The following is a 13050-nucleotide window of genomic DNA, read 5'->3' as shown; positions in this document are numbered from 1 at the left end:
CCTTTTCTTTTTATATGTAATCTCTTTTAAGCCCTTTCCAAGAGTTGCTTCAAATTAGACATTTCACAAAGTACACAAATTTCCCATCAGCTTAGTCATTCATAGCCCCCTTTGAAAAAAAAATTATGGATGCACTCAATAACCAAGTTAATTATTCATACTTTGAGAACTTCAACCATTCCACTTACCTTAATCACTATCCGATTCCATAACAAAGAGCGGTCTACAATTGTCCCCAGTGCTGTGCCCTTCTAACGCTTCAACGCTGTTGAAGATCATGAAGCACTTTCGACATATGTGTCTTTCATTTTTCACATTAACTGCATTTGTATGTGAATGGGGGGGCTGATTTGAATCTGTGGCTAACTTCCTTCGTTTTGGCATACTGATATATCGTTCATCTAGGTAGCTTGGAGGCTGTGGTCTGTAGTACTTTTGTAATCTGCCATAGCCCTTATGTTCGTCCCTACCACTATTACTCTTCTGCTCTTGGCTAGAGGATGCATGCAAAACTGGAGGAACATTACTCTGTGACAGATCGCTGGCATTCTGTGACACTTCCATTACAGCACCTTTTGAAACACTGTTATTCAACACTGCTGGTGTAGACTCCGAGCTTGAAGCATCTGTTGTAAGCCGAGTCTTATCTAAATCAGCAACACCATCATTTGATATATCACCTGAGTAAAATGGATTTGTAGGGTTTGACTCACTCGAAGTGTCTTTCAAGTTACTATGCCCATTTACTATTTGTTTATTATTAATACAACAGCTTTCACTGCCTGATTCAATAGGCAAGGTCTTCTCATCTGATTCAACTGAAATATGCAGAGTATCAGTTAATTTGCCATCTCCATTTTGATTTCCACTTTGCTTGCTAACCATATTGTGAAGGTAGGTCTTTGGTTCCAATAACTCTTTTCTTGACTTCCACAGTGGAACGAGCAATTCCGTAGGATTCTGTTCACCTTTCAAACATTTGTCTTCACTTGCCTTTTCCTGGTGGCTCTGGACTTTGCTTGTCTGAAAGTTTCTTTGATCACATTCAGTGAGTCGGATAGGTTTGCCACTTAAGTAATGTTGTGCCTCATGCTCATAAAGCATATCAAGTTCATCAAACAATTTATCACAGTCACGAAAGCTGCACTGTGCCCGAAAAGCTTCGTGACCCTTGGTATGAGTTGCAAGTTCTGAAGCAGATTTAAATGTCTGGCCACAGCCACACTGTAAACAGAAATACAATTTTGGATACTGATGCCTTTTAAGGTGGTCAATCAAATGCTGGGAATGTGTGAATTTTCTTTGGCAATAACGGCACTTGCCCTTATACCACTTCATTAGGTAATCTTGCACATTTTCATCAGAGGAGTGACATTTCCGTGCATGCTTAGTCAGAAATTGAATCTTACTGAAGATCTTTGAACAACCATGGCCTGGACAACAGAGGAAACTTTCACGTTCACTCTCATTTTCCAACTCTTCTTTCGAAGCAGAACTATCTTCTGTCTGTTCTTGGCGGCACAGAGCTCCATTATTTTTGTGAGTGGTCAAATTTTGTTTAGTAAGAACACAGTTCTTCACGTTCTTTTCAGCTTGAACAGCTGCTGTATCCGAACCAAATATTTCCTTTGTCACTTGATCAACCACATCATCATCCAGTTGAGGAGCAACATCTTTATTAGGATCTTCCTGAATTTTCAAACATTCATTCGGTGGTCCATGTAGATCAGTTGAACACTGTGGCTCATCTGGAGCATCAGCAATATTAATTTTATTATCCTCGTCCTCTGTTAACTTTCCGAGTTTAGTCTGCTTATCTACACGAGCAGTTTCTGAAGTAGCTGACCTGTTTTCACTACCAAGAACTCCATTTATGAGGGTACAGGTTTCCTTCAAACCATCATTAACACTGGAAGATTCATGAGTATTTGTCCGAGCAGCAAGTTTTTGCTTTTGAAGCTTTCGCACGTGAGTCTTTAAATGTTTAAGCATTTGTCCCCTCAATCTGAATTTTCTTGCACAAATTAGGCAAGAGAAGGCACCTTTTTGTGGATGAACCTGTGCATGGCGTACAATGTGCCCACCAAGAAATTCCTTTTTACATAACACACAGCGATGCATTGAAGCAAGGTGGCCATCTGCTCTGGATGCACCTGGGATTAACTGTGGCATTTTAGTAGGTTTTTCCTTAGTCTTGATTTTTGAATTTCCGTTATGAGACAAGGTATTTCCATTCTTTGAAACTAGTTTACATCCATGAGTTAAGGCTACTTTGTCACGCATTAAAGCGAGACAGTTTTTCTTCAAAATCCGCCAGTCCCAAAATTCTGGATCAAAAGGCCAGGTGGTTTTTAAAACAAGCAGCAGCTCACAGCGAAGGAAACTTGGAACCAAACTAGTATCTTCTGTGTACAGCTGATCTGGCTGACTGTACAGACTTTCAACAGCATGGAAAGATTCCAATGTGCACTCAGAGAAAAAAACTGTAATGGTGCAAGCTCTACAGAAATCCAAATCATTTGGCAGCAGATAGGAGAGTGTTTTACACACCAAAGTTTTAGTATTTGGTTCATCTTGGTAATCAATCCGTAGAGCACGTGCACAAAGCTCCACACAGAACTGCAAGCCTTCAGCACCAACCTATGTTTAAATAATGCATATGCAAAATTATTTGATTTTGCATTTAAAACCAAAGAACAAAAATGCACTGTCACAAAATACATTAAGGCTTTAGAGAGAAGTGTCAGCAATAGCAAGGTGATTCATAATTTGCACCTCTGTAAAATAAGCAGAATAAGTCCAGTGCTATATAGATTACAGTAAATAAAGATTTTGGAGAGGCTGCACCTAAAATAAGTAGAACTGAAATCTTCCTTTACTGCAGCCAGTAACACAGCTTTTTAAAAGTTCATACAGAAGATGTCACTAACCAGGCCAGCACTTAGTGCCCATCCTTAAAATATCCAATTGGCAATTAAGACTCAACCTGGGTTAAGTCCCATGTAGGCAAAACCAGATAAGGATGGCCACATTCCTTCCCTAAAGGACATTAGTTAAACAGATGGGTTTTCATTACAATCGACAGTGGTTGTATGATTATTATAGAATTAGCTGGTTTTTAAAAAACACTCGTTTTTTTTTGTTGACGTCAAATTTCACCTTCTGTCAAGGTGGGATTCAAACCCATGTCCTCAGAACGCTAAAATGGAGTTCTAGACTATTCGTCCAGTAACATTACCCCTGTACTGTTGCCTCCCTACTTCTTAAGATATAGTCACCAGGAAGATATACATTTGTACAAACAAATAAGATTCTCTAAAATATTTCTTTTAAAATCAAAAGTTCAAATATGCAGAATCTTCATAATAAAGGAAAATGGTGGAACCAGAGAAGTGTGGAGCTTGCAGCTGCTCCTGAGTTGCAGCCTTGTCTTATGGGTTTCTTATTGGCATGATATAGCAGAAGTAGAAAATTTTCAGTTGTAGATTTTTTTTTTGGAACTTTTATAGTCCAATGTTAAGAGAAAGGAAAATGCTCAAGTGCATTCCACCCGCCTCCACATGTTTGTCAAGTGTCGATCTGGAGAGGGAGTTTTTGTTCTCGGTTTAAAACTTTTATAGTTTAAAAGAAATATGCAAAAAAAAAACACGAAGGAGGAGAGATTGTTTTACACACAATTGCTTGGGAGAGGCTTGTCTAAATGTTTGCTCGACAGTTCTGGAGAGTGTTTTTGTATTTGTCCAGAGATTTGAAAGCTGACTGATAGAGGACTAGAGGAGAAGGCTTTTTTCTGGTATCAGATAAGTTCTTGGGGGGGGTCAAAACTAGGGGGCTTATTTTTAAGGTGAGAGGAGAAAGATTCAAAAAGAACATGATGGGAAATGTTTTTGAACATTATGGTTTGCGTTTGGCATGAACTGCCAGAGGAAGTGGTGAATGCACGTACAGTTACAATGTTTTAAACACATTTGCATATGTACATGAACAGGAAAGATTTGGAGGAATATGAGCCAACTGCACAAAAGTGGGACAAGTTTAGTTTGGGATTGGCGGAGACTAGTTGGACTGATGGATCTGTTTCCATGCTCTACGACTCTACAATTTTAAAACTAGCTGGTCATCCAATGAAAAACACCAAAAGTCTGAAGCATGAATGATCAAATTTTCCAGAGAAGGCAATAATTTATGATTGAGTAAAACATTTGTACAGTACTGGCCTGCAATTAAATAGTAATTAAGGTTAAAAGGAGCTGAAGTTTCAATATTTCAACACATAAAATGATAAATTATCACTGCTACGCACAAAATCAACTAAGATGATGGGAAGGCAACGGCAGAGCCTTATTGCAAGACTATTAATCCAGAAGCTCAGCTAATATTCTGAGACCCAGGTTTGAATACCACTATGCCAGATGGTGGAATGTGATTTATAGAAATTGCCTGGAACTAAGAATCGACTGATGACCTTAAAACAATTGCCGATTGCTGGAAAAAAACCCACCTGGCTCACTAATTTCTTTCATGGAAGGAAATCTGCCATCCTTACCTGGCCTGGCCTACATTTGACACTAGAGCCACAGCAATGTGGTCCACTCTCAACTGCTCTCTGAAATGGCATAGCAAATCACTCAATTTGATCAATCTCAACAAAGAAAAACAAGAAACAACAAATTACCTGGCAGCGACCTAGGCACCAGTAAAGACAATGGCAGAAACAGCCCCTCCTCACCAGCACATTCTCAAGGACAACTAAGGATAGACAATAAATGCTTGCAAGCTAGATGCCCACATCCCACAAGAGAATATTTAAAAAAAACTTTGCTACCTCTCTAATTGATAAACTAAACTAAGATTTATAACCACTTTATGATAGCTTTGCAGGAGTAAACAGATAATTTCTCCCATCTGTTTCACCAATGAGATCACCGCTGATGTTCATCTTAAATCCATAATACCCTTGATTAAGCAAAACTCATTAACCTGATTTACAATTAACAATTGAAGCAACACCTGGCAGTCACATAAGCAATTCTAAACTTTTATCATAAATTATTCACCTAATCCCAGATTCCCTCATCAAATGGAAATCATTCATTTCCAACTGTCCTTAATGTCTTGAAAGCTTTTAATAAATAACAATGCTAAACCCCTGGGAACAATTTTAGTTAAGGGCTCTTATAGCACAATGGTAGTTTCCCCTCCTTCAGGCCAAGAGGCCCAGGTTCAAGTCCCACATGCTCCAGGTGTGCATCACATTAAACAGGTTAATTAAAAATATCTACAATCAGAGTTGCGTAACATTTCCTGTTAATTTAACCCCTGCACTGTAGTTACCAGTCTGCCAAGGCTAATATATTCTTCCTCAGCTGTGGTTAGTCTAGGGTTTTTTTATAACTACTGCTCAATCTCTACATCCTTTTCATTATAGTCCTCTCAATAGAAAGCCCGATAATTTGCTTTTCTTACTATTTTCTATAAATGCCCACAGTATTTTAATGATCAATGCACAGCAGCAAGTTGCTTACCTCATTCTGAATGACCCTAATAAAGAGGAAGATATGATTCACATTTCTGGATGTTAATAAAAGATGACGACATTTCTCTAGAAAGTGTTGCTTGGATGAATCAAGTTTCAGCTGCAGTTTGCTCCACACCAGTATCAATTCCCTGTATAAAATTAAAAGCTTACAGTAAAATTGAAGTTATCCTTACAACCACTGGAGGATAGTTTGAGGCTACTGCCCAATTAACTAATGTGCCATGTCTGGTTTACCCAAGTAGGTTTTGCACTAAACAGTTTAGAAAGTTCTTCTCTCCAATCCATTGTCCAACCCATCCAAAACAAAAACAATGTCTCCAGCCCAATTCAATGTAATCTGGCAAGAAAGCAGATTAAATCTTATAACACTTTTTTTCAAAATTCATTACTCTTAGTCCTACAGCTAGCACCACAAACATTTCAAGCGAATGTTGCTAACATTTTCCAAAGTAATGCAACTTGGATACACTAAACTACAAGCCTTTACAAATCGTTCCAATCATGACAGCATATCAATGGAATAATGAAGTATATTTTGAGGAATCAAGGTGAGGAAAAAAGGTGAATTAAAATTCAGGGCATTGAAGGAAGTCAGATCCATTAAGTGTCTTCACTTTGTCAATAAAGTGCCACAATTTTTGTTAACAACCTTTGCATAAGAATGATAAACACAAACTTGTGGAATTAATGACTCCCATTTTTTTTTAAATTAAGGAAAAATGTATGAAAAGGAGGCCATTTGGCCCAGAAACACAAATCATTACAGTGTAGGAAACAACCTTCAGTCCATCAGATCTGCAACATGAGCATTATGACCTGCGCCATTCTCTAGCCTTATCCTGTATCCTTGCGCATTATTTCCATTTAAATATTCATCTGATGTCCTCCTGAATACCGCAATGAAATCTGCTTTCACTACTCTTTCAAGCAGTGCATTCCAGACCCAAACTACTTGTGTGAAAAAGCTTTTCTTGCATCAGATTTGTTACATTCCAGTCATTTTAAAGTTGTCCTCTTAGCCTTCTCTCCAAGGAGAACAGTTCCAATCTCCCTAAAGTGGCCTCATAGTTGAGATTTCTCACCCCTGGATATTTTTCTAAATCTCTTCAGTACTCTCTCCACTACATATGTATCTTCAGAATATGTGTAATCTAGAACTATACGCATTACTCCAGCTGAGACTGAACACGTGTTTTGTACGAGTTCAGCAGCATCTTCAGCATGGTCTTGTACTCCAGATTCCTACTAATAAAGCCCAGGATACTGTATACTTTATTAACTGTTCTCCCGATATGTCCTTTTGACTTCAATTATCTACACACATGCACTTATACATCCCTCCGCTCCTGTACGCCCTATTCTGTATTGTCTACCAATGTTTTTCATACCAAAATGCATCACCTAACATCTGCTTGTTGAGCTGCTATCAACCTATGTTTATATCCTTTTCAAGGTCCACACTATCCTCACAGGATGGAATTATTCCAATTTTTCTACCATCAGCAACCTGTGCTCTGCACACAAAAACCTGGTTCATTTATGCATAAGGGGAAAGAAAGGATCCGAATTCAGACATCTGTAGCACTCTACTACAAGACTGCCTTCAATCTGAAAAATATTTATTGGCGTCTCTTCATTTCCTATTTCTCAGCTATTTCCAAATCTATACTGCGTCTGCCTTTTTTATTGCATGCATTTGTCTCAAGTTTGTGGTGTGACATTGTATCAAACCCTTTTCTGGAAGTCATTTATACTACATGAACAGTATTATCCTCATTAAACTTTCCTGCTACTCTTCAAAAGAAAACTCCACCAAATCAGTTAGCCACCATTGTCCCTTTATGAAAAGCCAGTATGGTTTTCTAATCAACCCACCTTTTCACATGTGGTTAATATATAAAAACAGGTCTAAAAGCTTCTTCATCACTAATATCAAACTGATCGGTCAGTATTTGCAGGGCTCATCCTGCAACTGTTCTTGAACAAAGGAGTAAGGAGTGTAAATCTCTAACTTTCTCAACATTTCCCCTACACTGGTTTAGGGAAGTCGAATTTTATTTCAATGCCCCTGCAAATTCTACTTACTCTTCCCTCAACAACCTTTGATGTATCTCACTCAGTTCTGGTCAACTTCAAGTATTGACAGCCTCAACACCCCCCTCTCCTCATCTTGTGATAAATTTCCTCCTCTGTCACAATGACTTGGATAGAATCCACCTTCTTGGCATAGCCAATTATCTCTTCAGTTTGACACCTCAGTCATGCCTCTGGCTCCCAAGTGCAAAACCTGAATTTGATCTCTAACCAGCCCTATTCTTCCTATTACCACAATCTTACTGTTGATGTACCTCAATATTTTTGTGATACTGTTTTATGTTGACCACCGGTCTCTTCACAGTCCCCCTTTGCATCTCTAATTTGCTTTTCCACCTTCCTCTAAACCTTCTGTCTTCCTCTTGGTACTCAATTGTGTTTTCTCTTAAGCCTGCCACAAGCACACTTTCCTATATTTGAGTTTCTCGAGGCCTCTGGATCGGTTAGTCATCTCTCTTTTGAGGACTAGACCCAAACCATCACTTTGAAAGTAGTTCATTGTTTAGCCACGGCTTCTCCTGCCAACCTTTTGTTCCAGGCGAAAGTAAAGACGGCAGATGCTGGAGATTGGAGTCAAGAGTATGACGCTGGAAAAGCACAGGTGGTCAGGCAGCATCCGAGGAGGAGAGTCGATGTTTCAGGCAAATGCACTTACTGCTCCTCCAATGCTGCCTGATCTACTTTTCCAGCACCACATTGTCAACTCCAACCTTTTGTTCCAGTCTATCTGACCCAGCTTTGATCCTACTCCGAAGTACACTGTCCCCTAGTTAATTATTCTTAGTCTAGAATGCTTATTTTCCTGTTCTATCAACCCAAACCTTAGGATACAATGATTGCTGTCTAAATATCCTCCTACTGAAACCTGGAAATGGAGTGGACTCAGAACCAGGTAACCTTTCTTGCTGAAAGTGAGGACAGCAGATGCTGGAGATCAGAGTCGAAGAATGTGGTGCTGAAAAAACACAACAGGTCAGGGAGCATCCAAGGAGCAGGAGAGTAGATGTTTCAGGCAAAAACCCTTCATCAGGAATCAGAAACCTTTTCCCCTCTCCACCTTTTGTTTGAAAATGCTGTCCTAGTCTACCTTCTGCTGTTAAAGTACAGTCTTCTCTGAGCATCTTGTACCAAGGAATATTTAACACAGAAAACCAGAGGAGCAAGCCATTCAAGCTTTAAAAAAAAATGGATGTTTCTCAGTTTATCAAATGGATCACCATGTCCTCAGTCAATGCAAGAGGCTGAATCGCAGGTAACAGCCCATCGCATTCTCTTCTCACTTTGAACTGAAGTTTTGTGAAATTACATCATCTATCTCAACAGCCTTGGATGCACACATACCCACGGTCACTGCCACAAGAAGTTAGATCAGCCTTCTTATGAGTGATCCCATGGAAAGAGACTGGCCCAAATGGGAGTCCTCGGCCATGCACTCAGACGCTGTGTGGACCAACTGGCAGGAGTATTCACAGACATTTTTAACCTCTCCTTGCGACAATCTGAAGTCCCCACTTGCTTCAAGACTATCCTCATCACCCGTGTACCAATGAGGCAACATATCATTCTGGGGCCTGGCTTGCAGCCACAGAAATACCTTTACAACTGATTTGGAGATAACTACTAAGTTCTCACACTTGTTACTTCTCCACTGTGCAGACCGAAACATGGTGCAACAAATTTGGCTATTGTTGCTTTCCCTTGAGGAGCAATAACCCTCAACATGAAACTTAAAAAATTCACTTGTTTGCTTTAAATGGCCAATCTTCTTTATTTCAGAAAAGCAATGAACTTAGTTCTAGATTATTCCAAAAGAGCCACCAAGCCTTCTACGTCCACTTTGTCAAGACCACACAGGATGTGTTCTGATCTTACTCTTTCCAACTCAAGCTTATCGAAGCCTAACCTGTCTTATTTTTCTGCAAATAACATACCCACCCTGCCATGACTACAACAAATCTTCTCTGAAGTTCTTCCAATGGATTTACATCCTAACTTAAATAACGAGACCAAATAAACAGTACTCCACATGTGGTCACACCAGTGCCCCATATAACTAGAGAATTCCCTACTCATATTCAATTCCACTAGCAATAAACAAAAACATTCTATTAGCTTTTCTAATTAATTGCTCTACCTGCATATTAGTTTTTTGTGAATCATGTATCCAGGATACCATCACCCATATTTAGAAAATATGCAAGTTCTGGTTTTTCTTATTGCAATGGACAATTTCACATTTTGTTTCATTTGCCAGATTCTTAACCATTTATTTAACTTATCACTTTATAGCCTCCTGAGATTGAAAATTGTGTCATCAGCAGCTTTAAACACCATGGCTTCAAAGACATTTATGTAAATTGTAAGTAGTTAAGGTCACAGCACCAATTCCTGTGGCATGTCACTCATTACATCTTCCTAACCAGAAATAGAGCCATTTACACCTACTAGCTCTGGATAATGAGGTAATCATCTATCAATTACAATATAATGCCCCTACATCATAAGCCTTTATTTCCCACAGTAAACATAGATTTGAAGCTTATCAAACTTCTTCAGCAAGTTGGCAGAAAGGGAGGACTGCAGATCAGAGTTGAAATGCAGAGCAGGTCAGGCAGCATCTGAGGAGCAGAAAAGTCGATGTTTTGGGCCCAAAGTGTTGAATCTCCTGCTCCTCGGATGCTGCCTGACCTGTTATGCTTTTCCAGCACCACATCTTGGCTTCTTCAGCAAATTGAAGTACAGCATATCTACTGGCCATCCTTTATTCACAGCACAAGTTAATTGAAACTCCAATATATTTGAAAATTTACTGAGTTACTGGTGCAGGAGTTTTTTTGCCTGTTTTTAAATAAAAGATCAATACTTATAAACCATTAAAGTAAGACTACAGAATAAAAGGGTCAAATCTACAAAACTTTTCAACATAAAATATATTTTGCCACTAAAGAAAATCACCTTAGTATTTTAAATTTTTAAGAGCAGTTAACATTGGAATTCTTAGAATAGAACCCGGCCCTGAATGAGAATCAAAATTTCAGGAAAATTAATGCACTTTTCGGACTGTTTAACTTATTTAGACTTGTATTGCAACAGCAAATGGAGGATGTGCACCCTCTCAATAAGGAAATTAATTAGAATGTCCATGTAAAATCTGCTTATTACCTGGTAAAGTATTTCAAGCTATTACTCACACAGCACCAATAATTTCATCTCCTAAATGAAAGCCTCAGAAGCAATAACAATATTTACCTCGTACAATACATGTCTCCATTCCGCAACTGCTGAGTAAGGAATGCCACACACAAAATCCAAGCTAATTCCACCTGCCCTTCTGAATCCAATTTGCAAATAACATCAAGAGCTTCCTGGCAGTCAATTTGGGCAATCTGATGTATTCAAAAATAGGAGGAAAAATAATCAATGAATGCTTTTGATCTGTTAATTACATTATGATCGAAGAGAAGTATATCCTTGTCAGTGAGCGGTTTGTCTTTCCTTTGAACATGATAAACAGTTTGTGTTTCTGTTCTAGCTCTTTTCAGGATCACTTTTATTGATGCCAGTTTATTATTTCCTGATTATTAAAGTAGATTTACATTCACTGCAGAATACGAGCTAGGATTCTCTGGACTGCTAGTCCCACAACATAATCATGTCACTACCATCTCCACAGATGGATAGTATGCTATTTTAGAATGCTTTGGTCATCAGATGGAGACTGAGCTGAGAAGAAATTTCTTCTCTCAGAGGATGCAGTGTTTATGGAACACCCTGCCACAGAGAGCTGTGATGGCAGAGTCGTTGTGTATATTTAAGGCTGAGATAGATAGACTCTTATCAGTCAGGGAATCAAGGGTTATGGGAAAGGACAGGAAAGTCGAAGTGAACAGTGTCAGACCAGCCACGATCCTTCTGTGAAGCAGAGCAGATTTGAGAGTCCAAACAACCTATTCCTGTTCCTATTTCTTATGGTCTGATACAACATTTGGAACCATGCATGTAAAATGTGCTCAACATAACAAAATAAAGGAATTCATACAAGGGAACAGGTGTTAAAAAGGGCTAAAATGTCCATTAGGTAACATAAAAAGAAAACATTAAATTTGATGCTCTTAGGTCCAAAAGATTTGGGAGAAGGCACCGATTTAAAGGTAAATAATGGAGATTAAATTTTAAACAAAGGCAATTAAATTTTTACTGAATAGGTAGTAAATGCAGTGTAAAGTTTACAAAATAAGACAGGATAGCAAAAACATTTCATGCATTCAAAATATAGATGAATGCTAACCCAAATTTTGTAGACAAAAATTAATTTTGTGAAATACTACTGTATTTTAGATAGGCAGCAAAACTGCTAACTGAAATAATAAAAAAAACCTGCAAATATTCAACAGTTCAGGCAGCATCTGTGGAATCAGAGGCAGAGTTATCGTTTCAAGTCAATTACCTTTCATTAGCACTCGGAAAAGTTAAGAGATGGTGCAATAACTTAACTACCTGAAAGGGAAATGTGGGAGAAAACAACACAACGAAATGTTTTCAATGGGGCCAAAACAAGATGAGATTAAAATTAAAAAGGGCTCATGCTAAGAGGTTGCAGAAGCAGTAACGCATTAAATGAAACAGAAATGTTGTGCTTGGAGGCAGTGAGAATTGTAGAACTGAAAAAAAATAAAATTTAAACCACAATAGCAAAGAAAAGGGGATCTGATACTACAATCTAAATGTCTTAATAAGATGTAGTAGTAGAAGCAGCCCATCGTGTTTGCTCCACCATTGAATGAGATGATGGCTGATCAGGTAATCCTTTGTAAAGTTGCAAAATGCCCAGGTGAAAGAGGAGTATTATTTCTTGAATTTCATTAGAACACTGCTGAAGATAGGTCAGAAAGAACAGAGTGGGAGATAAGTAGAGAATTAAAATGACAGTCAGCTGAATATTTGGACCATATTTTGAAATGAATGGAGGCAGTTCAGAGCATGGCTGCCCAATTTACATTAGTTATGCAGGTAAATTATTGGTTCACCTGAAAGGAATTCTTGAGGGCTTGGGACAGTGAGAAGGGAAGAGATCATGAAAGGTATTGCATTTTCTGCTCTGCTTGTGTAGAAAGGAGGGGGGCCTTGGGTTATCTAGGCAACTGTCCCTTTGCAATGAAGAAAGGGCAGAAGGAAAGAGAAAGATGAATTTCTTTGTAGCATCACAAAGTCATTGACAGAAATGGCTGAAAATAGCTATTGAATACAGGCTCATGGGCTGAAAAGTGAGAACATAGGGCACCCTAATGTGGTTCTGTTTGAAAGGGAAAGATGTGAGATCAGACATGCATGAAGTAGATGCAACAGAAACAGAAATTGACAGAATTGAACTGAAACCCAGGTGAGAAAGACAAGATAGCTGTGGGAGCACATGGGAT

General features: G+C 38.7%; 1 protein-coding gene across 1 annotated transcript in view; it reads right to left on the bottom strand.

Moving 5' to 3' along the window:
* Nucleotides 1-13050, bottom strand: part of LOC132821130 (zinc finger protein 654-like) — a 54421-nt gene that overhangs the window by 5576 nt on the left and 35795 nt on the right. The window contains exons 6-8 of the mRNA XM_060833711.1: nt 10883-11019; nt 5526-5667; nt 189-2640 (exon numbers count right to left, since the gene is read on the bottom strand). Coding sequence (XP_060689694.1) covers nt 190-2640; nt 5526-5667; nt 10883-11019 — 2730 coding nt within the window. The 3' untranslated portion in view covers nt 189. The remainder of the gene's footprint in view (nt 1-188; nt 2641-5525; nt 5668-10882; nt 11020-13050) is intronic.

This window comes from Hemiscyllium ocellatum, chromosome 12 (assembly GCF_020745735.1).
Source record: "Hemiscyllium ocellatum isolate sHemOce1 chromosome 12, sHemOce1.pat.X.cur, whole genome shotgun sequence".
Lineage (NCBI taxonomy): Eukaryota > Metazoa > Chordata > Chondrichthyes > Orectolobiformes > Hemiscylliidae > Hemiscyllium > Hemiscyllium ocellatum.
The sequence above is the reverse complement of the archived record's forward strand: the minus strand, read 5'-3'. Positions and strand labels throughout refer to the sequence as shown.